We start from the raw sequence: 25,591 nt of genomic DNA on the forward strand, positions 1-25,591 counted from the left end.
CGTAAACAGATGGGCGGAATATGTATCTCACCCTCTGTCCTCCCACCATCCTACTGACCGCCGTCGTATAAGTCAAATATTCTTGAGTACAGCGTAAAACACCAGTCGAATAAGTAAATAAATATACATAACCGTTTCCGTATCTTTATGTTTTTGCAGACTTCATTTAAGTGCTCATTATCATTGTTTATACGTTAATGTCTTTAAACCAGCACCCAAACTTCTCCCAAAAGGATAACTGGGAGATTACGTAAAATCAGAATTTGGGAGAGATATCTCTTGAAACAGAAAGTTATTGAAGCAATGCATGTATACATCTGATACAACGTGAACGAAAAACTTCATAGATTATATATGTAGCTGTTAGAACTTTAATGTTTGTACGAAATCTGATACGTCTATACATGTACCAGCGAAGAATAATAGGCCTAAATATCTTTTTATAGTCACTAGGATACCTTAGTGTGTCTTTTGTTTGTAGAGTCCAGTATATATTTTGTTTGGTTAAAACGTCGACTGAACCACCTGTTGTGCTTTATTATGACTCCTATATCTTGGAGGGGGTCAGCTGTCTTTGAAAATATGTACCTGGATAGGTGTACTCAAGTTACCTGTCAGTCGTTCCCAATTGTGAAAGTTAGGGCGTGTCCCACCCCTCTCAGGGTCCGTGCCTATTGTTATGCACTGATCCCCACCGAGTACCTGAACACAGAGCCAGTCGTCCTAGCTATATACTCTGGCTCGCTCTGACGCACACAGCATTTGTCTGGCTGAGGGCTTACGCACACAGAATTCGGCATACCCGTTAGCAGCAGAGCGTTTAGCCCTCACAATAGCGTGTATGGGCGCTGCTGTTATGTGTTGACGCCGGCCAGTCTTTGATGACCGCACCTAGGTACTACATGACTACTACTTGATAATACACTACATGTCGACTCTGATGGTTAAATCACTTTTAACCGAGTTTGGAAGCCTACGTATGAACCTGTGCTGCCAGTGATATACCAGAGACAGTTACTATATAGTGCTAAGGATTTCTTTGACGTGACACTACATACGCCTACCAAAAAGTGAGAGCGATTTACCGGGGCAAGGTTGGACAATTCACATTGCGGTCATAATACAGTTATGGCTACTCTAAGCAAGAGGTAAGCTTATTTCTTCCAACCGTACACATACTGCATTACGTGCCTCCACGGCCTCAGTCGCAAATTCACGTAAGCATAACACATTAATTTCCGCGTGTGCCCCTCCCCCACCCATGTTATATACTGAAAACAAATGTTTATTTCCTCGAAGTTCTGAACTGGGTTGTGAGCCTACACTGATCACCGATGGTGTGAAGTGTTCATTTCTGTAGTGGACGTACGGTACGTAATGATACATCACACCAAAATCCAGCTGGACATTGGTTGACGTGAGAGGTTTTTGGGTATGAACAGAATTCTATGTAGGCCAATGTTACATTAGATATAAAATCACAGGCGTGTTTTACGTGTAAAATAGCACGGGGCCGTGACACACCTGTGGATATAGGTAAACCTCGTTCATATGACGCAAACACTGCTTTTTTAAAACTTTGTGTGCGCAGTCGGACGGTTTCCGTGTGGTCACTTGCGATCACAACGCTGTCTTGTGATGGTTGGTTTGGCGATTGGAACGGGTTCAAACTACACAGAGCTTAATCCAGGTAGGGCTTTGGTTTGATTTACAAAACATAGCTGCGTAACAAGTGACAAAGAGTCTTCGTAGGCCTAGTAAATACAAATAACTGCTATTACAAGCAACGACTATTCACAGTACTAAGGAAGAGGCATGCCACCAAGAACAAAGGCATAGGCCTACATATTACCAAGTAAGGACCATGTATAAATAGTGCTGTAAGGATGAGACTGAAGTATATGGTGTCAGGACAGCCCATATATGTACACCTAATAATTCATTTACATTCTTTCAGCCGTACGTGGGAAGGTCTGGTAGCAACCTGCGGAGGGTCGTGGGTTCCCCCCAGGCTCTGCCCGGTTTCCTCCCACCATTATGCTGGCCGTCGTGGTATAAGTGAAATATTCTTGAGTACGGCGTAAAACATCAATCAAATAAATAAATACATTCTTTAACATTTCACAGCTTGTTGTACAATATTTGCTTTGCTACAAAGCAAAACCTGTCAGCTGGAACGTCTAAGGAAACATACCATCCACGGGAATGTCACACACCCTGTTCCAGATTTCCGTCTTTATTCACACATATATAATATGTAATTAAGTGTTCATGAATTAATCTTATCAGTTGCTGTAACGTGGTAGAGCGGCATCAGTCCATTGAAGAATAGTCTGGGTTTTATATGAACATCATCTCAGGACGGATCAGCTGCAGCAACAAAGGCAGCAAACTGTGTTTCAAACGGCTCTGACTTTTAATGTGTAGGCCCACTGATATATATGTAGACGGCTTCATTCAGTTGTCAACATGCCACGCCCGTCATTTCAAAACAGGGAGGAACTGCACTGACTGGGAAGATTTTTTTGATTGAGATGTTCCTTGATGGTATATAGATATTTATATGCATGTCAGAATCATCCGCCTATTATAACGGTAATGAGATATACGGCGGGAGAGGAAACCAGCATGAGCTGGACCTGAACTCACAGCGGCCGCATTGGTGAGAGGCTCCTGGGTCATTACGCTGTGCTAGCGCGCTAACCAACTGAGTCATATTATCGTATGACATAATCATTATCCTGGAGCATTTCTATGGCGCATTTAGGGTGTGGTGGGATTTCTGCCTTTTATCAGCAGGTTCTTGTTTGTATTATCGGTCACCATGACATCCGTTTAAAGAAGATCTACAGGCCACGCTTTTGCGAACTGAACGTAGTGCTGAAAGATGAGAAAGTTAAGTAAATATGTAGACTCAAATGTAAATGGATATATACACGTCTGGGAACATACATGAAGCGCATTGGATCAAAATACTTCGCAATTTTTTGCATATACATGTACATATAGGTAAAAACGTCCGGCTATATAAATTATTTGGAGACGTATTAATGCCCAGACGGCCAGAGATTAAGACTATGGGTTTAAACGCCATATAGTACGCCTATACACGATACACTAAACTGTATATATGTATAGCTACGGGGAAATGCTCTGATTCACTATCTGCGAGATATTATATATCACACACACAAAAGGCAAATTCCGACAAACTGAGACAGGCCATGCGGATGAAACAGTCCGGGGTCTTTTCTGCTCCACTCGCTCGTACAAGTACCCAAGAACGGATTGTGAAATCAAACAGGATGTTTCGACAGAGCGTGACTCGTACCTTAATAACTTAATTCCAGTCATGAAATTGGATACCAGGTGTTTTCAGGGTAATGCTGGGCGTGCCATACTTGAACTACAGGAACAAAGCTCCATCAGTAAAGCATAGAGTACAAAATCACTCTGTGAGCATTATGTAAAGCCCTACACATGCTAGACAAGTCACGTCTTATGACTTGCAACTTATTCACTACATATTTTTCTACCTAATTCTTCTTAAGCCATGGTTCTAGGGGGCGTGTGATTTGCTACTATTTACCCACTTACTTGTGCAGTTGGAATAGAGCCCTCACTGAACTGACAACAGGCCGTGTTTCACTGGTTGTACGTGTGACCATTTGCCATGTATCAGACTGTCGTCACTGCTCTGGTTTTACTCTCTACGCGGTTTCTACACGGATAAGACCTTCCGATGTATTTCTTTGCAACGTTTCCAGGTATATTTATTTATTTATTTGATTGGCGTTTTACGCCGCACTTACTTATATATATTTCACTTATACGACGGCGGCCAGCATTATAGTGGGTGGAAACCGGGTAGAGCTCGGCGGAAACCCACGACCATCCGCAGGTTGCTGCCAGACCTTCCCACGTACGGCCGGAGAGGAAGCCAGCATGAGCTAGACTTGAACTCACAGCGACCGCATTGGTGAGAGACTCCTGGGTCATTACGCTAACCAACTGTGCCACGGTTCTAAATGCCTCTTAAGGAGCTCATATGCGTTAGGGCCGTGTGTATATGTTTATATATATGTATGACGCACAGACCCTGGCAAAGTAAGTGTCGGGCTGTGGGAACCTAAATAAGAAGATGCCAACGTCAGCGACGATCAGTGTTTTATTCACATATAAAAGTACATATACAGAGGTCGCGTTGCTATACACAGTTTTGTATACCGTATGAATAACCCCGTAACCTGTTCAAATGCATAAAAATGTGAATAAGAATATGAAATGTATGTCATACGTATTAATGTTAGAATACAAAACGTTTTTAAAGAAGTGAGGGTTCAGTCCCTACTTTCAAAGTTTCCTTGGTTCCGTGTGACCGTACTGAACATGATTTATTTACGACGGTCCCGTGATTGGAATAACCCACACGCACGCACGTACCCCACACCCAGCTTTTAACACGTTGGCATTATCTCTTATTGATGCCTTATCTCTTAACAAGTTAATCTCATGTCTGCACGGGAAAAGCAAAGTGAACATAATCAAGCTATACACTCAAAATTGCATATACACTCTAAAAGTTAATCTGTTAATTTTAAGAGAAAGTCTGAGTGATGCTAGAATGTATTCTGTTAGTATAATAGTGTGTCACAGAGTACATTCTTGCATCACTCGAACAACACACATTCTGTTAAAATCAACAGATAAACTTTTTGAGTGTAAATTGAGTGTAAAGCTTGATTATGTTTACATTGCTTTTCCCGTGCAGACATGAGATTAACTTGCTATCCTGAATTAGATGACGGGTCAGCTTGTATACACATATCCACAACATGATCTCAACCCGAACAGTTCGTCTCAGTTCATTTACAGTCGTTACATTATCGCATGCGTTACTCGCTTCATTCAGCATTATCCGAATTCTAATCGTATATTGCAACCTTTGAGGACCACTTATAAAATCAAAAAGGACGACCCATGTTAATGTACAATCACATATCCAATCATAAATAGCCAAAATAGCTATTAACACCAATACTAAATACACGATAGGATATACGTGTATGCCCTCACGCGGGGGCCGATTTCCTCCCACCATAATGCTGGCTGATGTTGTATAAGTGAAATATTCATGAGTACGGCGTAAAACGGCAATCAAATCAATAAATAAATAAAATATGCTTAATCATATATCACATATCTAAAACTAGCACTGACACCAAAACACTACAAAAGGAGAGTGACTACTTTATTAATGTGAGAATAAACACTAGACGTTGATTTCCAACGATGTCAGAATGGCAACAGCTTCACTTAACGCACGGTCTCTCGATCATAAAATTAGCCCACGATTCGAGATCAAATAAAACACAAAAATTGTTTACCATTTTGATGTAATACGAGAGGTCTTAGATGCGCCTGCGTGTCCAGTGGTTATCAGTAACATATGTTTGTTTATTAACTCCTACAGCATATAGTCGTGACTGACCCGGATATAGACTTCGACATTTCAGAAACTATAATACCTGCTGCCCAGCGTGTTATCAACTTTAATAATACGTCACCAGGTGGTCAATATACACACCTGTTTCTTGATTAAAACGCATAAATCTTACAACTTCGTTATGTTAGGGCTGTTGGAGAGGCATGCCACTGAAAAATCCAACAAAATCAATCGAGGCATAAATGGAGGAATCGAGCCACACGCTGAAGTATTTCTTAGTGCATCGTGTGGAATGTTTTATTTATGAACTCCAAGCACGGGGTGTTTTGAAATAGTGTAAGGACGAAAGAATGTTGTTCACTGTAAGTCTTGTGATTATTATCCGGGAACGCTCATTTTGGTTTCAACAGGTACATACGACCGCCTGTTTCGACGCCTAGAGCTAATAATAATGACTGTTTGTCAGCATATCCAGAACAGATGTTGCCGTCTGTGATCTTGTTTTACACTATTCTGATCAATATTGCATACCTACCCACAGTGGCATTAAAACTTGAAGACCGATATGTAGCCCCACGCATTGTACATCTAATCAATTTAGGCATTTCTTTCAGGGTGTGCGTGTATGTGTAGGTATGTCGCCACGCAATAATTAACCTCTCACCTATCCCTGATGTATTTGGCGTTTAGTGATTCATGGGAGAACGATAATTGACTGAGTGGCATATGCTACCTTTGTCCTTCTGTAAAACTGTTAAAATTGGGTGACAAGCATGGGGCTAGGGGCCGTATATTCTTCTTGTTTAATTAGATCGCCACGTTGGATATATGAACAGTTGTAATCAAAGCGCAACTGAGATACATGGTTTGTTATCGAGTACATATATTGTAGCATGGTACACGATTTGAATCTACTGATTTCACTCAGTCGACTAGAATGCGTGTTTCCAACATCACAGAAAACTGTTGACTACTTCTCTTTGTATGATTCCGTCCCATATTCGTTATTTATATACTTTCTTTGTACACAACATCTGGCATAAATGTGTGAGTTGTTGGATTCAACAAGTTGTTCATAAAAAGATATTCTTGCTCATTCTGCTGATTCACATAGGCGTGTGTTTTATTACTTGTAACTGAAATGGGCTTTCCTAAAGACAACAACCCGCTTACACAGTATTTATGGACTGTATATGTTTGTATCCCATTTCATAAACATTGCTCACTGAAAGGTAATTTGCTTGTTGAAATATTTTTCAGATAAATCAAGTGTGTAGAGGAACACGCTAAGATGGCCAAGTCACGCCCTGCTTTAGGAGCGATGTTTAGGCTGAAAGGTAAAAGCAGCCCTAGCGTGCAGCTTACATCCATGACTAGCTGCCAGAGTAACGAATCTAATGGCTTCAACAGTCTGAGCACTGGGGATAACCAATTCCCCAAAAGTTCGCGTCTCGGAAATTACAAACCAAAGTTTCTCAGCCAATCAGAGAATAAACAATCAGAGACATCGGAAGTTACCTCACGTTCTAACGGCGGGTCGGTCGTCCCTGAACCCGCCATGCCCTCAACAAGCGGCGAGTCAGAGAAGTACACATCGCGAAGTTTGTATGACAATTACTCGCCCCTTCAAAAGTCATCCTTCTTTAACCACAGTAAAAACGACAGATCATCAGTTCACAACTCCTCTGTAACTACTGACAATGTCAAGAAAGGCCTTAAGACGAAATCGAGTGAGAACTTTATTCTGATGGGCGATAAGGACTCGCCCATGGTGATAGAGACTTCGGGTTTGGGATCGAGTCTGGATGGAGATGAACTTCCGGAAGAATTGCCGGACGGGGAAACCCAGGAGGACAACATTTCCTCTCTGACGGATCAGGTCCTCACGCTTAATGACGAAGAACATAATAATGAAAGAATTAATGAAAGTGCTATAATTGCGGGCAAAAGGGACATTTCGGAAGAGGCTGTTCAGATGACTAACTCGGAGGGCGATGTTGAGCAGATGCCTCACTTACAACCCACAGTGCATATCGTAAACGGTACTAACGATTTAGGTTTAGACAAAGGCACAGACAAGGAGATGCCGTACATCCCTCCCCCTGATTATGATGAAGATGTGATGACCATAGATATTCCTGACGAAGACGAGGAGACATTGGATTACCCATCAGCCGAGCAGGCCCTATCATCACGACGGGTGTACAAAGTGTACCAAGGCGACGACTTCGGTCAGTACCTGAGAGAGGAAGAGAGTCAGTTCATAATACCGACGTCCAGGACACAAACACGGTACAAGAAGTCCAGCAAGAAATCGAGCACTAAGACAAGGGATAACAATAGTAAAAGCTTGACAGGAACCTTGTCGAGGGCGCTGTTTGGTGGGTCGAAGAAAACCGTGAGTGAACCGGAAAAGCGACACACGATCCACGAGTTTTCCTTCGGCCACTCCAAGATTGGTCTTGGTGATTCTGTGGGAATACCTAACGGGGTTTGGAGGACAGGGGGAGAGAGGAAACCTTCCAGGGTATCCTCTTCGGATAACAACCGGCTGAGCAATTACGAACTGTTCCTGCAATACCGCCAGAATGATCACAAGAAGAGCGGCAGCATAGAGAGCACGAGTGACAGCGGCAACGAGACCGGAGAGGACACCAGTCGCAACACGGAGTCCCAGAAAACGTATCACGTTACCAGTCCGGCGTATTACAGTCCCAACAAATATGTGAAGAGAAACGGTTTGTGGGAGAAACTAACTCTGCGGTTTCGGCGGAGAAGTATTGGTGAAATTGGAACGGTGAATTGAGGCCGGTTATATATATATATATATATATATATATATATATATATATATATATATATATATATATATAACATCTCCACGATATGGGAAGTACACGTGTTTCAACCTAAAAAAGGTTTGCAAGAACAGTTACATGTTTTTGAACTACTTGAAGATCGTACGGATGTTTTACCAAGGGCAAGCTAACTGATGGTGATTAGTTTATCTTTGTTACAATATCTACATTACTTGGCGCTTTTATGCGCCCATGTAAAGTGCATATTTGCCCGCATGCAATTTAGGCAGTTGCAAATCATGGCCTTTATGATGAATCAGTTTTGCCCCGTCCTAACCTGATACGGTGGAGCGAAATTAATCGTTTTTGGCACATGGCGGATGTGAAAACACAAGAATGGTATCACACGTATAATTTGACTGAGTTATGTGTCCAAACATTATAGAAGTAAGAAACAGTGAAGTTTCCGTATGACGTTAATGATGTAAATGTTATTGGGTTGATTCTCAAAGGGTGAATTTGTTGCGACGGAAAGCTATATTTCACATGTGAAGAAGAACCGCCCTTGCGTGGATGTGCACAGATGGTTCTTAAAACAAACTGTGATTAGAAAAGTTTCTTGCTGTGGATAAAGGGCCTTTAGGATTAAAACAAAAACATGTCATCTTTCGAAGGTTTTCAGTCAAAAATATCTCTTGTGGAATCTATAATTAATTCCCAGTTGATATCCGCAGGGAAGAGGCTATAATTTTCCCCAATGACCCTATTGTGCAGGAAATCAGTAATTTGTAATTAGCATGCATACCGATAGAGTAATCGCACGAGAACTGCGTATGTAATGATTTAATAATATATGTTTGCACGGTTTTTAACCGAATGACTGATGGGCCCTGTAAGCCACCATTGCCATTCTCTTTCTTTCATGCCGGTACTAGAAAGAATGGTATTACATTTAGTAAATTACATACCAGTCAGAGTATATTATGCTTTAATATAATTTGAAATGTCTCTTCTCGGCATAAACCTCTCGGCCATTTGGGTCGAGCTTTCGAATCATTTCTCTTGATGAAATTAATAAATATTAAAAACTTTAAAATGATCTATGTCTCCAATTATATTTTTACATTTTCAACCAAAGTTTGACATTTTCATTTTTTATTTAATATGTGGGTATATATATATATATATATATATATATATATATATATATATATATATATAGTTGTATGGGTAAGTAACACGCGTGTTATTGTATCTGTACTTTTCTGATGCCAGTGTATACAAAAGCAATATAAACCTTTATTCAAATGTTGTCATTATTACTAATTGTTAATATGGAAGCAATTAATTTTAACATTGCAGTATAATTTAGTGTATATTTTAACATGTATGTACACAAATATACGATTTGTTCTGGTCCTAGCAGGGTCCAGTCATGGATTATAACGTCGGTATTTCTGGCTTGTTTACTTGGTTTTCAGCATTTATAAAGAGACAATAGAGAATTATGGCAATGTTGGACAGCAGGTCTGTTGTGAAATAGCACTCCCGTACCCACGTGTTGTTGACAGACCTTCCTATGTACGACCGGAGAGGGAACCAGTATGAGCTCACAGCGACTGCATTCAGAGGCTCCTGAGTCAGTACACTGGCGTTATAGCATATAGTTGGGTGTTCAGTTCGGTGTCGATATACATTAACTTGGTTGTGTTCCTGATCTGTCGTGTCAGTATACCGTAGCTAAGTTGGGTGTCAGGTTTGGTGTTAGGTTACTGGCTCAAAACCAACCTTGGACAGGGAAGTTGTAGATTTCCTAGCTGTCAGTGGGCCTTGGTGACGGTAAACGGTCGACTACGGTCGTGTGGCCGTTTGCCCAGTCTGACGTTAGTCGAGAACCATTTATCTTCCACTAATAAGGTGTCACAGTGCATATTTCTAAGCGATCAGGGTTTGTTCTGGGGCAAATGCAGGAACTTGCCAAAGGCCCGTGGTTTTTCCCAGGCACTTTTCCCTCCACCCATAAAACTGATAGCCATCATGTGAAAAATTCCTGAGTATGGCGTTAAAAAACAAGTAATCAAATATAAAAAAAATAACGATTTCAAAAACTAATTCCATTTCCAGCCATGTAGCTAAGCTATGTATGGGTCTGCTAAATGCTAAAAATTGTCATCGTTACAAACAGTTCATATCTACACATATAAATCGTAACTAAATTAACATATCAAGCTGTTCTAATTACTATACAGATGTAAACAGTTTTAATATTTTGGCCTCAATAATATAAGTGGGTTAAATTCTAATTAATGTCCATTGGAACACTCAACAAGCTAACTGCGTCAAGCTTCCCGACTGGATATCGTATCTAAATTACCATTCAGTTCCAATAATTATATATATTATGAGTGTTTTACGCCGTTTTCAATAATATTTCACTGATACGACGGCGGCCAGCATTATTGTGGGAGGAAATCGGGCAGAGCCGCAAACTGGTGGCAGACCTTCCCACGAGAGGAAGCCGGCATGAGCTAGGCTTGAGCTCATAGCGACCGCACTAATAAGAGGTTCCTGGGTTATTGTGCTGCGTTAGTATGCTAACTATTCGACCATGCACTGGGCACCCAGGTTCCATACACAGCGTACATACAAACGATTCTTGAAGCATCTGGATTTTTTTAAAAAATCTGGTAAACGCACCGAATTGCGATGTACATCAAAGCATCATGAATATTTATAGCATACACAAATGTCCAAACCCAGCTTTCCTTCTTGATACCTCATGCACTGTAGAGTTGAAGTGTATAAACATCACTTGAAAAGAAAGGCACAGAAAATAAGTGTAAACGGCTTGCGCCTTAGACTGCATGAATAGCTTATCCTCACAATATATCTACATTTGCATCTACTATCAAGACGTGTGTCAATACTACCATTCTCATTGCACAATAATGTATATGACGTCTTCCTGTGTATATTATCCCAAGTGTAAATCAGTTCAGTTGGACTTTATATATATATATATATATATATATATATATATATATATATATATATATATATATATATAATGTATATATATATACACACATGTATATATATATATATATATATATATATATATATATATATGGCTGGAAGGTTCAGTTAAACTCCCTTCTTTCAAATAACTACGAGTGTTTTTGTATAATTGCTCCAGAGCGTGATATAATGCATTGAGGGTGCGATAGTTGTTGTAGGCGTGTTTAGATCTTCCGCAATAGCTTGATAATAATTCTCGTGAGCAAATATAATATTGTCAAGAGCTTTGTCCACTGGAACGATTAATTATTATTCTCCTATAAATACCTTTGACACGGTTAGTGTTTTCTTCGGAAAATGGCTGGCCGATAAAAGTGAATTACAATGTATTATCAATATGTTGGAATTGATAAAGAAGCAGTTTTCTAAACAAGCTCAAGCCAATCGTCAAGCACCCTTCAGGCACCGATAGGACAATCGTTTTATATAAGCTTTCATACTTATGTGTACTCTATATCTAAAACCCCTCACAAGTAGATCCCAACAGTGCAAACTTTCATTGTAAATGAAGAAATGCCATCGATCAATACAAAGGGACAAAACTCTGTAGATAGGCCCAGTTGGTCGGTTTGCACTGTGTTGGAGACAAACGTGCAGTTAGACAAATAAACGCCGGCAAAAACATAACTGAAAGTCCAGTCGTGTGGATCGTGTGAGATATAGCTGAAATTGCTTGCAATAAATAAAATTTAAAGTATTTTTTTTCCAATTTTAGAACAAAGAAAAGGAAAAGTTGGACGGGAGGTGAAGAGCATAGGGGATAATGTGATGTGTCACTATAGACATGAATACATTATGACGTCACGCTATATACAAGTTTTTTCTGAACCCAAACATACAGTTGTAAAATGATGTCAACATATCAGCCAAATTAGCTTCACTCAACCAAAGGCTGGTGTGTAGGTGACTATAGTCTATTTCTTTTAGGCAGTCGCCTATATTCAGCTGTTTGTGAAATCAGTCATGCTCGCTACCAAAATTGCCTTTCGCTAGCGACACATATCACCACAAACTCTAAACATTGATACGTTGTACGTTTATATTATTCAGAGTAAAATGCAGTTTGAATACTTTTTTTCTAATTCATAATGTTAAACTGCATAAGATTGGTTTCAACACCAAGAACCCATTGCCTCGGCCACCTGCCCCGATAGCACAGTTGGTAGGGCGTCCGCTTAGGGGGCGGTAAATCCATTGTCAATCCAAAATTTCCTAACATCTTGCTCTAGAACGATACTGTCGTGAAATCATATACTACAATAGATAAAATAACATTCATTCATGAAGGTTATATTATACGAAAACGTGAGAACAATATTAAATATAGCAGTGTCAGAAACACTTTAAATTAAAGTCGATAGCAGTTTAGATAACTGGTGTCACACTCCGTCAAAACATATGGAGCTCCGCTCAATATCCAGCGTACCACCTTTTGGAATAATTATGATATTACCCAAAGCAATGTTTTCTTACCGTAGAAAAAGAGCTGATGCAGTTAAACATTAAGAATTAGAAAAAGTGTTCTGCGCAAGATTATGGACTTTCAATATGTGTATGTGCAGAGCTTGTGTTGTTAAGTGTCACTAATTAAACGCAACTTTGGCATTTAGTATGACTGATTTTCGGCGAATACAGATGAGTATAGGAGACTATCTAAAAGAAATAAACTATAACAGATGCGGCGCCCGATTGGAGCGTATACCTTATGGGTTGCATCCAGTTTTCCAGTCAGCAGCGTGTATGTCATGGCTGGTGACAACGAGAATGACCCGGAAGATGAACTTCATATCGTTTCTTTAATGTGTCATATATATTTTATGGGATGCACGTCTCTGGAATAATAACCTGAATGGTAATTTCTCTGTACTCATCTGATTGGCTGACAAGCTACAAACAATAGTGCTAACCCCAAGGTCTAAACAGTGTAGATTTCAACCAGCCATGTTCTCAACGAAAATGTGTGTTTATGTATGTTTGGGGGTTAACGTCGTACTCAACACTTTTTCAGTCACTGGACAAAAATATCTGCCTTGCTTATTCCTGTAGTAAGCCCTATACGCGAAATACTTGAAAACATATTTGTTACTATCTCCACACGACAGACCATTCGAATTCCTCGATTCAAAATAACCTTCTTTTCTTTAAAGTGAAAGTGACGTCATCCGTGTTAGCCAATGAACGCTCAGTACGGGGAAAATACCAAACTGGCAAGAGCAAATTTCCACTGGTCATAGAGGAGACATACATATATAAATTAGTTGAAAGGGCGACTCCATTCCATGGAATGATTTGTGCCAAGGCAATAAGAGGTGTTAATGGGCAATTGGCAATTCATGGAGAACTATTGCCGCACTGGTGTGCATTAAAATCTGTGGATTGTACATAAATAATTACCCAGTCGTTCAAGAGGAGATGGAATTTCATAATGTTCACAAACCCTACACACATCGTCTACTGAACTTGACAATGCGCATAAAAATACTTCAGCCATGCATGGTGTCACTTATCTCCATAAATAGTCTCTATACTGAAAACCCCATCTCATACAACGAAATTGGTAAAAGGGTCGAATGAAACCGAATCCTTTACTACGAAATAATACCATCCAACAAGCAGAACAAAAAAGAAACGCCCCACAGAAAAAGGACAACCACAAAAAGGCAAAAAAAAAAAAAAATACAACTAATAATAGCAGCCGATTGCATTCATTCCGCCCAGAAATCAGTAATTGTTAGCCACATCAGTTCATATATCCATTATGGCGATTTTGTACAATACGATGCAGGTACACCTTCGGGTGTAATGACAATGTCACAACTATCGAATGTCTTTGAAAAATTCGATTTTTTGCGGTTTTGTGTTACTAATACATGTGACTTTAAATCAAATCGACACCTCAATTTTATTATAGTAACATTGTATGTACCAGAAAACCACGCGTGTACGATTTGGGGCGGGCAGGTTATGTATCCTCTGAAGGGGATTCATTTCAGCCAGTATCTTCTCTTGTTCTAAAGGTCGTGTGATTTGATTAAAACTAAACAGACTGGAAATTTGACTAGACAGACTAAAGAATTGACATTTCTTAACTTTAGGGGAATCACACGAGGTAAATCGTGACAGGTAACGCTTTCAATTGTAACAGAGAGATCTGGTTAAACGTGTGGGGTCAGTGGGTTTGTAAAGACGCAGGTCATACTGAAGGGATGGTACTTCACCGATGCACCTGTGTCTCTCTGTCAGACTATGACCTATTTTCTCCACACATAAGTAAGACATATCTCGATACGGTGTTAAAGTAAGTCAGAACATTAATTATTAAATAATCAAAAAGACTCCTGCCTAGCATGACTGTTGTTTCCAATTTTTTTCAAGATTTGTAATCCTTACATATTAGCTACAAGACGTTTTACCTTGCTGTCTGTACCTGTAGGCTTAAAGAATGAAAGAGGTGAAAAGCATAGCAAAGAGGTCCTTGAAGGCCTTGGTGTTTTTAACGATACAAAATATAAATTCCTCGAGAAGTCGACACAATGACATCACAGTCTCTTTACAGATAACAACTTCTGATTTATTTAATTGTACGTTTCCATGTATATTCTAACATGGTTGTCAAGCATGCATGTTAAGGTAAATTTGGTTCAGGGTTTTTGGTTGTATCTTAACAAGCTGGGCAACGGTGTTGGAATGTATATTGAACGTTTGGAATGAAATGTATGTACATGTATGCTTGGAGTTTTAACGTCATACTTAACAATTTTTCAGTCAAATGACGACGAGTTCTTAAGTGTACGTAGAAATATTGTGTCCATTCCGCCAAAGTGTTGCCGAAACTGAAGTATAATACCCATGGAAACCAGACATGACACCCCACCCAGTCATATTATACTAACACTGGTCCAGTCTTGTTTCCTTGCTCTAACCTCTCTGTGCTGAGTGCCAAACCAGGCAGAGTATACAAAAAACAACATATATTGTGTTGTTTTGTTTGCCTTCGGAAGACTATAGTTTCAGTATCAGCCCATTGTTTCGAAGTAATTCATACAGCCATATAGTAAGCAAACCAAGCTGTGTCACAAGCTGATTTAATTCCAGCAATAGTTATCTGTAACAAGGGAACTGAAACTGTCTCTGTCCATTTCTGTATTAACTCTTATCCGCTATAAACATGAAATTATCAACGTCTGATGTGTAAAAGTTTCACTTGATTGCAATCATACCTACCACGTCGAGGAAATAATCCAACCAGCACTCTTTCAAAAGTTAACCATTTATTTATTTATTTGATAGGTGTTTTACTCCGTACTCACGAATATTTCACTTATACGACGGCGGCCAGCATTATAGTGGGTGGAAACCAGGCAGAGCCCGGGGAAAACCCACGACCATCCACAGGTTGGAGGAAGACCTTCCCACGTTCGGCCGGAGATTTTTTTTTTTTTTTTGATTGGTGTTTTACGCCGTACTCAAGAATATTTCATTTATACGACGGCGGCCAGCATTATGGTGGGTGAAAACCGGGCAGAGCCCGGGGGAAACCCACGACCATCCGCAGGTTGCTGACAGACCTTCTCACGTACAGCCGGAGAGGAAGCCAGCATGAGCTGGACTTGAACTCACATCGACCGCATTGGTGAGAGACTCCTGGGTCATTACGCTGCGCTAGCGCTTTAACCGACTGAGCCACGGAGGCCCCGTTCGGCCGGAGAGGAAGCCAGCATGAACTCACAGCGGCCGCATTGGTGAGAGACTCCTGGGTCATTAACCATTTAACTGTCACTGTAAGACTTTCTGTGAAGGTGTGTGATGGGATACAAACGTTTTCCGCGCCAAGTCAGAGACGGTTTTGATAAACATGTCCCTGAAGGCCGTTTTGCGGTGCCGTCGAAACGTCCTCTGGCGTAACGTCCATTTCTACATTTGGTGAAAGCGTCCACATACGTCACCCTAACCAACAGCCTTTGGCCGAACATGGTGACATCTGTGAAAACCAAACTGGAAACAGCTTTGATACAAGAGTAACATTCTTTAATACGGTGTAAAACCACAGCCATTCAGCAAGTCAGTTTGTGAAATATTTGGATGTAAAAGTTGAGTCTCATTTGCATAACATATTCATAAATCTCATCCACATTACAGCACATATTGCCATCAAATGTTGAATATGTCCAGGCCTCCGAAAGATATTATGTATTTCACTGCATCTATAGTTAAATTGTTGTTATTCATTTCCTGTAGAAAGATGGAATAAAAACAGATCACAATAATAGCCTTTACATTTTGTCCCCAGTTGCCATGCACAGCTTATATACCAACGATTCTCGAAGCATCTGGATTTTTTTTGAAAATCTGGTAAACACACCGACTTGAGATGTACGACAAAGCATCATGAATACTTATGACGTGCATAAATGTCCTTCTCAATATCTCATGCACTTTAGCTTTAAAGTGCATAAACATCACGTGAAAAGAAAGGCACAGATAAATGTAAACGGGTTGCGCCTTAGACTGCATGAATACCTTATCCTCACAATATATCTACATTTGCATCTACTGTCAGGACATGTGTTAATATTACCATTCTCATTGCACAGTGATGTATGAGACATGTTCCTGTATATATTATCCTAAGTGTGAATGGTTCTGTTGGACTTTATGTATCTACCTTTTTACATGTAGGTATGTAATAGTGATGAGATTATGGCTGGTGCTTATACATGTAGTACATGTATATGGGAATAAAGATACCTGGATGTGTAAATAGATATACATACATATGGGATATAGATACATGAATATGGGAATATAGATACATGGATATAGAATATATATATATATATATATATATATATATATATATATATATATACATGACTGTAGGAATATAGGTACATGAATGTAGGGATATAGATACACATATGTATGTATGTACGTTTAGGGTTTAACGTCGCACTTAGCAATTTTTTTAGCCATATTGCGACGGTGCTTTCTACAACGCTCCGATTTCCCCCTCCCTTAGGAGTCATTAGGTTTAGTACATATATTGTGTCTTCTTATGGTAGGGCGAGTTCGTGCGCCAAAGTGCTCTGAAGTATAGTACCGAAGACACCAGACATGACACCTGAGTCACTCACATAATACTGACAACGGACCAGCCAGTCATATTTACTTGCGCTAACCATTTTTCCATTTTCCTGGATCTACTGGTCCCGAAGCGGACGCTCTACCAACTGTGTTATCCGGGCGGTTGCATTATGGGTTGAAGGAAACCGCAAATAGATATTTTATCAGATGTATGGATGGAAGAAAACCTGATAGCGTGAAAAACATAACACATTACAAAAGCTTTTCGAAAGGAATTCGCTGCCTTGGCCACGGATTAAGTACTGTAGAAGACTTTAAATTTAAGAGTACAGAGAAACCAACTTTGTTCTATACTGGTATGATAACTTTTATACGAACCACACAACGCAAAGTGGTAATAAACAGATGTATTATTTATTATACAATGTACAGGAATCACGTCTGAATGTTAGCCTCATGGTGGCAGAGTTTCTAGGGGTCGACACCCGAGAGAGCCACATAAGGGGTATTAAGGTGAAGGCCGGGAACCAGCTGTACAAGTTCGTCAGATACTGGCATGACAAATAACCAGTCTTATAACGACTAAATAAAGTTTTACTTTTTAATTATATTTACTTTTGTATTGCCTAAGCAGACCCTCTAAAACTTGAGTGAATTAAAAAGTGAAATTTAAAGACAAGAGTGACAAACTTGCATAGCTGACAGTTGTTCAGCAGGGAGGGTTAACTAAGGAAGTGCATGGGTGAAAAACTCACGTTGGGATGTTTACGTGATCCTCCCTGCTGAAGAACTAGTGAGATACCAGATCTACTTGGAAGCATATAAGAGGGTTGTACCCTCATCTCTGAGGGTAAATCCTTTATAAGTTACATGGTAGGTCTGATACGACACCTCCCGTACCAAACCTTTAACTGGTCCCAGGCGCTGTACGTATATTTATGCCCTCGTCTGGGACCAGAACCACAGCAAAGTTTACCCTCTCAGTGGAGACCCCTAGGCATTTGGGTGCACCATTTGGGTAAGATGCAACAGTCCATTTGACAGCTGATTTGGGGACGTTGAGCATTTTGAAATATGTCTTAAATATATGGCGCATGGCGGTAAATGTTGTTTCTACCGGTCCGAGCAAAAGTTCCAGATACCGTTCTTGGCCCCTAGGTGTACCCTGGAAATAAAGAAGTAAAAGAGTAGAGCATCAGACCACGAGTGGTTTTATTTTTAATGACGGTCGCTGTGAGTTCAAGTCCAGCCCATGCTGACTTCATCTCCGGCCCTAAGTGGGAAGATCTGACAGCAGCCTGCGGATGATCGTGGGTTTTTCTTCGTGCTCTGCCCGGTTTCCGCCAACCATAACGCTGTTCTCCGTCGTATAAGTGAAATATTTTTGAGTACGGCGTGAAGCACCAATGAAATAAATAAATAAATATTTTTAATGACACATGTTTAAATAAAATCACATCAGTCCTTTATGCGTGTTGCGAGTGGGCATATATACTTTGGAGTAATTGTGTACTCTGATTGGTTGATTTATTTTCTTTAAACAACCGTCATATGAGCCAGGCAGCAGCCAAATGACAAGTATATATAGGCTATATGTATCAAACCAAATCAGCAGAGAGACATATGCGGATATTCCCGCACATGTAAACTTACGTGCTTTATGTGTATCTTCCCATCCAGGGGTTCAAATCTCTGATGGGGAGCAGCAGGGGGGGCGAATGTAGTTTTTCTTGATAGGCGGGACAAGCGCTGGGACGGCCCCCACCATGCTCTCCTTGGCCGGACCCCCCTGGCGCGCTTCCCGGGGGGCAAGAGCGCCCCCACCATGCTCTCCTTGCTGGACCCCCTGGCGCGCTCCGGGGGGGCAAGAGCGCCCCCACCATGCTCTCCTTGGCCGGCCCCCCCCTGGCGCTCTCCCGGCCTACATGCACAATTACCCCAATTATTTGTGTACGCGAAACGCGCCCGGCCTACATGCACAATTACCCCAATTATTTGTGTACGCGAAACATTGCTTCCCGCGGGCCGGGGCACGTACCAGGGCCCCAATATTTTCCTATTAGAGAGATGGGCAACGTTAGGTATACTTCAAAGAGATGCCAACAGGAACTACGGGCTTCCCGGCAGGTCGAAGCTCAAGAAAGGCGGCCTTATCGATGCGATAGGCAGGGCCCGTGCACGCGAGTGGATAGAGAGAATCAAGCGGGCGCGGAAGACGGGGAGACTTCCAGCTATTCGCAGCGATATCGAGAACCCACACAAAAAAGGGCAACGTCGTCGTGAACTAGCGCAGCTTGATGCCGAGGTCGGCGCCGCTTTACGTGCGAGAAAGTATGCAGCGGACATCGCTCGAAATCCTCGTTTACGGTTGCATCCACTACAGAAATTAATTAATCGAAATAGCAAGCCCCATATCAGCAGCCTCACGAAATCAAGGAAAGAGACCTTGGCATCTGCTATAGCACGGGAAGGGCCTGGAATCCTCGCCTGGAAAGAACAGGAACAGCCCTTTATCGACCTGGATCACCGGGTCCCTCACCCGGTACAGCTCCCAACTAGCGAGTGGGTTGAGATTTTTAACGACGCCAAGGACGAGTTTGAAGTTGATGGTGCCACTGCGGTCTTCTCCACGTGGAGAGTGGAAGAAGAAGACCCCCTTGACATTGGTGACGTAAAAATCACTAATGGTATGTATGCTGGAGCTGGTCGGCTATCTCTGGATGCAAAAATGTCAGATGAGAGGGCAGCACAGCTCCTGGCCGCTCTCCCCAAAGACGATAAATTCATCCTGAGGGTCAAATTCCTCCGAGAGCGGGCAGAAGGGGACTGGGCCGTCGAAGACAAATTCGACCCCATCCGTACTGAGAGGAAGAAAGGCCAGGGTGTCGTCGAGGTGACAAGCCAGACGGAGCCTGGTGTCCTGACCGGGATTGACAGAGTGTTCTATGACAATGCCTACCCAGTCACTGCAGTTGCTTACGGCCTCTACCCCGTCCGGGATCCGGACCCCGCAAACTTAGCCCCACTGAGGGATGGTGACTTTCAACTGCGTAGCCCAAAGAGTCGTGGAGCACTTCGAAGGCGCACTGAGAGGTGATGGACTAACACAAAGAAAGGCGAAGGAAGATACAGGAATGGGAAGAAAGAGTTCATGAAACCGGTGCCACAGTTGGTGATGTGGCGACCCTAGAAAAGATCCTCTTGAGGGCAATCATCTTACGAGATATCGCCGGAGAGGACATCTACAACAGCGGCAAGTACCAATTCGGTGGCACGGTATCAAGAGAAAAATAGAGCTCATCAGCCACAACGGCCACGCCTGGTCCAAAGACCTCCACTTCCCCCAAAGCCGAGAAGTCCACATCTACGAGGGAGATGTCTGGCAGGCAATCCGTGAGGCTACCCAGGATGAGCCTCTGGCGGTGTGGCTGCTTGGCGGACAAGACAGACAGCTAAGTGTCGATCAGTGTGCTCTCCAGGACGGCCGCACCTACAGGACGCGGGAAGTTCACGAGCGACTGCAACAGATCTGCTGCGCCCTGGGTTACCCCGAACTCGCCGACCGGGCTTTCGGAGAGAACCATGCGGCTAGCATCATAGCCAAAGAACGCAACGGCTGGAAACCGACCCCAGCCAGCTTCATCGACGATGTTCAGAAAGCCTGTGTTGAGCATGGCCACGGAGGGCTCTGGAACTCCATGGACTACGACACGAGAGAGGTTGTGAGCATCGACATGAAGGCCTGTTACCCAGCATCCTTCCAGGGAGAAGGCGAAGCCAAGGCGTATTTCGAACGTTTCGGGCACCCAACCCACCGCATGACCTGTGTAGCCATCAATGGTCCTCTCCCAAAAGACATTGGCACCGGCTTTGCAGAAGTCGTCGAGTGGGAGTTCGCGGATAACTGCCATTCAGTTATCCCCGCCTGGTTTGGGAAGCATTTCGCCGAGAAGGGCTGGGCACCAACACCGCTGCTCGCATACCTTGTACAGTCCGGTCTCTTGAAAACCCTCAAAATCCGCGAAGCAATCCTTGCCTTTGGGAAACAGACCGACGTCTGGATGCCCGACAACCGAGACCAGGCCTGTGCAGTCATAGGCAAGTTCACGCAGGGTAGCAAGGCCGATGGCAAAAGAATGACGCGAAGGCTGGTCACCGACCAGGGAGAGCTAGACTTCCTTGTGCGTGACACCCGACAAAATGGTACGCTTGTGGGTGCCCCTCAAAGGTGCCCTCTTGGCCACATCCTCGCGTACTACGACAGCTCACAGCCTCAGTACGCCCATCTGCGGGCTTCCATGTTGGCCTACGCCCACATCAACCTCATCACCATGCTTTCAAGATTTAGCCCCGGGGAGGCTGTCCGAGTGGCCACCGACAGCATCTATATCCAGAAGGCGGCGCTGCATAAACTGAACGACGTTGATGCGTACGTGGCGGAAAGGCTCTGTGATTGTGGAGATGAAAATTGTTATGCATGCCTGCCAGGAGAGCCGTAGTTTCCCGTGGTTGCCCCGGCCCAGTGGCGCGATAAGGGTGAACAGATGTACATGCCGCAGGAACATGCAGCCTATCTACCCAAACCAGAGTACTTGCGGCGCACATGCCAAACACCCGACTCCACCGCACCTCGCTACACCGACCCGCTAACCCGCCACCAGTTGAGTTACCTTAATGGTGGTGGTGGCAGTGGAAAAACGACACGCGCTATCGAGCTCTTCCGTCGCAGAGACCCCCTTGTCTTCACGCCGACTCACCGGTTGGCCAAGGAGATGCGAGCCAGAGGGGTCAAAGCTCAGACTTATCACAGCTTCTTCCGCTGGAGTGGACAGACTGACTGGACCCCAGAAAGGATGGGCCAGAAATACGTCCCCCGCGTTATCATCTGGGACGAGGTGTGCACTGTGCCACAATCTGTTCTGGAGACGTTCCTCAACTGGCTCGAAAATAGGAGTGTGCAGGTTATCTGTTGCGGTGATCAAGGCCAACCGCCACCGATTGCAGGTGAAATGCCACATAACTGGTTGGTACAGACAGCAGACTACTATGAAGAGGTCAAACACGATCACCGAGCCAAAGACGAGGCGTTGAAGGCCCTCAAGCGAGCAATTCGTCTACAGTCGGATCGGAAGCAGTGCGAGGAGATGCGAAAAGCTCTACCCGGATGCCTCGGATGGGAGAGGTTTATTGAAGCCTGGAAGCCAAGCGATCTTATCTTGACCTCGAGGCAGAAGGTACGTGACCGAACGCAGGAGCTCCTATTCCAACGACACCAGGATCGCTGGAAGGACACTCCGGTGCCCCTGCTGTACCAACCCAAGGACAGCCGGAAGCAAAACATAGAGGTCACCATCCGAGGCACAGAAATCAGAGAAAAGCTGGTTCTCAACGATGTGGTGGACGTCACCATAGAGGCAGCAGGGAGAGCCATACGCACCGAAGATTGGCGCCTCGGATATGCATTGACCGTCCACTCGTCCCAGGGTCTCACGATCCACGCTCCAAAGAAGGTCTGGATCGTTGATGACCACCTCCAGTGGTCCAACCTGGCTTACCTCGCCGTCTCACGGGTAGAATATCTCAGCCAGCTCGATAGGGTAGCAAGTCCCCCAGAGGAGGGTTCGTTGGGTGATGCGCCGGCGCCGGCGAAAAAAGAGGACAGCGGAGTCCCCGCCCCCACCGAGCAGCAGACCCGGCAATCCATTCAGAGGAAGCTAGTGGCCTACAAGCGCCAGGATCAAGCTAGAGGGCTAGATGGATTCAACGTGAAGGTCGACCACGTCCTCGCGCTCAAAGAGGCTCAGGGCAATCTCTGCGCAGCTTGCGACATCAAGCTCCTGTGGGCCTACCAGCCCAAAGACACGCAGCAGTTCTCCGTTGACCGGCTAGATAACAGGAGAGGCCACACCCGTGACAACGTCCGCCTCACCTGCCTTGAGTGTAACCGGAAGAGAGGCGCAGCAGCGTTAACGCCGTTGTAGGACCCCATCAGGGGGAAGCTCAGTATCAGGAGGTACTATAAGCAATTCTTCACGGACGAAGCCCCGTTGCGGACCATCCGACGTATCGTCTAGATAATATAGCACGGGCTCATTGGGCTTTGTGACAGAGCGCCCCAGCCGGTACACCTCAAGTGACCATACAGGGTCTGTCGCGCGACGGCGGCCGCCTTCCAGTTCGCCTGACTGGTAGAGGTAGCGAACGCCCACACCTGACGGGATTTTGCGCTCATCTAGTCCTGTGGGGCGACCTGGAACCACCGAAGAGGGCTTTTGTGTTACAGCCTTTACCTTGATTGCATCCTTAGGCTTTTTACCAGTTAGCCTTGTTGTCTCGTTATTCAGAGCAGCAACAACAGAGGGCAGCCTTGCCGCCCATTCAGTGGACTGGTGTCCGGGAGGAAGGCGCAGCTCCTGAGCATACTGATGCCCAAAGAGCCGCTCAGCCAGAGTGCGGTTGAAACGCTCTACAATGCCTTGATCCCTGTGCACATCAACCCGCCCACGTCTAACCGATACACCGTGTTTGGCCAGCAACAGGCTTACAGCGCCCATGAATTCACGCCCCGGGTCGACTTGAAACAGCTTTGGCCATGTAAGAGGGCCGCGCTTGTAAATACGGGTCAAAGCATCCGCGACCTCTTTTGAATCTTTCGTAGCGAGAGCTTCAGCCTCCTTGTAGCGCGAAGCGACGTCAACCACTGTCAGCGCGTACTTGTACAGCTTACGACCTCTCCCCGGTCGGTCGTGCGGCAGAAACTGAAGATCGGCCTGATGAACTTCATTCGGTGTTTTGACGCCGAACAGAGGTCTCGGTATTTGCTTCGGGCGGGGGAGGTATATCTGCCAGATAGCTTGCTTCTTTAGCCATGCACGAGCCGTATCTTCTGACACTTTGGCAGCAGCGGCTAGCTTGGGGATCGCCGCCAGTCCCTTCCAGTAGCCCCTAGGGGAGTAATAGATATCCGCCAACTTGGACATGATGGTATCATGCCCGTACAGACCCAAGGCTCTAATATCTGGTACCGAGATAGGCAAATTCCTATTTTAAGACACGGAACATGTATGTATCCCCCAAAGCCAAGCAAAGCAAACGTAAGCATAGCATAGCAGCAGCAAGATGGCAGAGTGGCCGAGTGATAAAGACTTCGACGAGAATTCGAGAAGCGAGACGACGAAGTGGCGCGAACTCCCGGACGGCGTATATAAGATAGCCAGAGTTAAGCCGATGAGCACACGCTTCGGTGAAACTTCGGTTCTGGAACTGGATAATATCCGCGGAGACAAATACAAAGCCTTTGCGCCACAGCGGCTACACGTTGAGTTAAAAGACGCCCCGGCAAATTTCGTTCGGAAGAACGGCTTCCGAGAATGTGCGTCAGACCCCAAAAATCGTACCATAGCTTCGATTTGATGTGAGAGCATCAAAAAAATTTTTTGTCCACCTGGGTGCCCGAAGGGCACATTTGTACCCACCTCACTACTAAGGTTGTGTCGGCATTGAGCCCCAAACGCCTTTCGGCGATGAAACACGGTCATTTCGGATTACTTGGTGAGTCTTGCTATGGAATAGCTAACGCCGCCAACCACACACATTCCTAGGACGACAAAGGTCATTTTGCGATTTTTTTGACCCTCCGATGGTACGTAGAAATCGGAGAGCTTGGGCTCTGGGCCCAGCAGGGCATCGCGAGCATCGCGTGTAAGTGTTTTGCCCGTGACTCGGGCATATTCGCGTATGGCGGTCTCGACGTCCCTGAACGTTTGGACGGCGTGGCCCTGGCGGCGAAGTTCATCGTTGATCCAGTCCAAGCGCTCAGTTCGTTTTCTGGCCCATTTTGCCTGAGCGGCTTGGAGCTGTTCTACCGCGTGATCATGTCGTCTCCGCTCTTCGTCAACACCGGAGCTCCGTAGCAACGAAAAGACATAGTTGCTCCCGCTGAAGGCCAGAGCGTTTACGAGAGCGCCGCCCATCATCATCGCGATGGAAGCCATTACGTGATAATATTAGGGGGGAGTATCCCCTGTTTAATTAACATGTCCTTGGAAACGAGGGCTAAAGCGACATCGACGCTCACCATGCCCATGTCACGAGCTGTGGTGTCCAGCTTTGGGATCGGTGTTGTCAAGATCATTTTTCCCAGGCGAGCATACCCAGCGGCCAGGAAGGTGACTACAGCTGCGTG

The 25,591-nt window shown here is 44.0% G+C and overlaps 1 protein-coding gene and 1 long non-coding RNA gene across 3 annotated transcripts; both read left to right on the plus strand.

Moving 5' to 3' along the window:
- Positions 1-635: 635 nt before the first annotated feature.
- LOC135471310 (uncharacterized) lies at positions 636-8,274 on the plus strand. 2 transcript variants are annotated; one of them, XM_064750484.1, is made up of 2 exons: positions 636-1,148; positions 6,707-8,274. In XM_064750484.1, exon 2 carries the CDS (start codon positions 6,738-6,740, stop codon positions 8,250-8,252), a length of 1,515 nt encoding a protein of 504 aa, XP_064606554.1. In that variant the 5' UTR covers positions 636-1,148; positions 6,707-6,737; the 3' UTR covers positions 8,253-8,274. The 2 variants fall into 2 exon arrangements, with proteins under 2 accessions (XP_064606554.1, XP_064606555.1); XM_064750485.1 differs by lacking the exon at positions 636-1,148 and adding an exon at positions 1,583-1,690.
- A 48-nt stretch (positions 8,275-8,322) lies between these two features.
- On the plus strand, positions 8,323-9,343 carry LOC135471654 (uncharacterized). The gene is made up of 2 exons (XR_010444456.1): positions 8,323-8,498; positions 8,535-9,343. It is a non-coding gene; the product is annotated as an uncharacterized LOC135471654 (long non-coding RNA).
- Positions 9,344-25,591: the final 16,248 nt, after the last annotated feature.

Source organism: Liolophura sinensis, chromosome 7, assembly GCF_032854445.1.
Source record: "Liolophura sinensis isolate JHLJ2023 chromosome 7, CUHK_Ljap_v2, whole genome shotgun sequence".
Classification (NCBI taxonomy): domain Eukaryota; kingdom Metazoa; phylum Mollusca; class Polyplacophora; order Chitonida; family Chitonidae; genus Liolophura; species Liolophura sinensis.

Bases quoted from the DNA above. Each gene is read 5' to 3' on its own strand.
- LOC135471310 (XM_064750484.1), top strand. From the start codon at position 6,738: ATGGCCAAGTCACGCCCTGCTTTAGGAGCGATGTTTAGGCTGAAAGGT.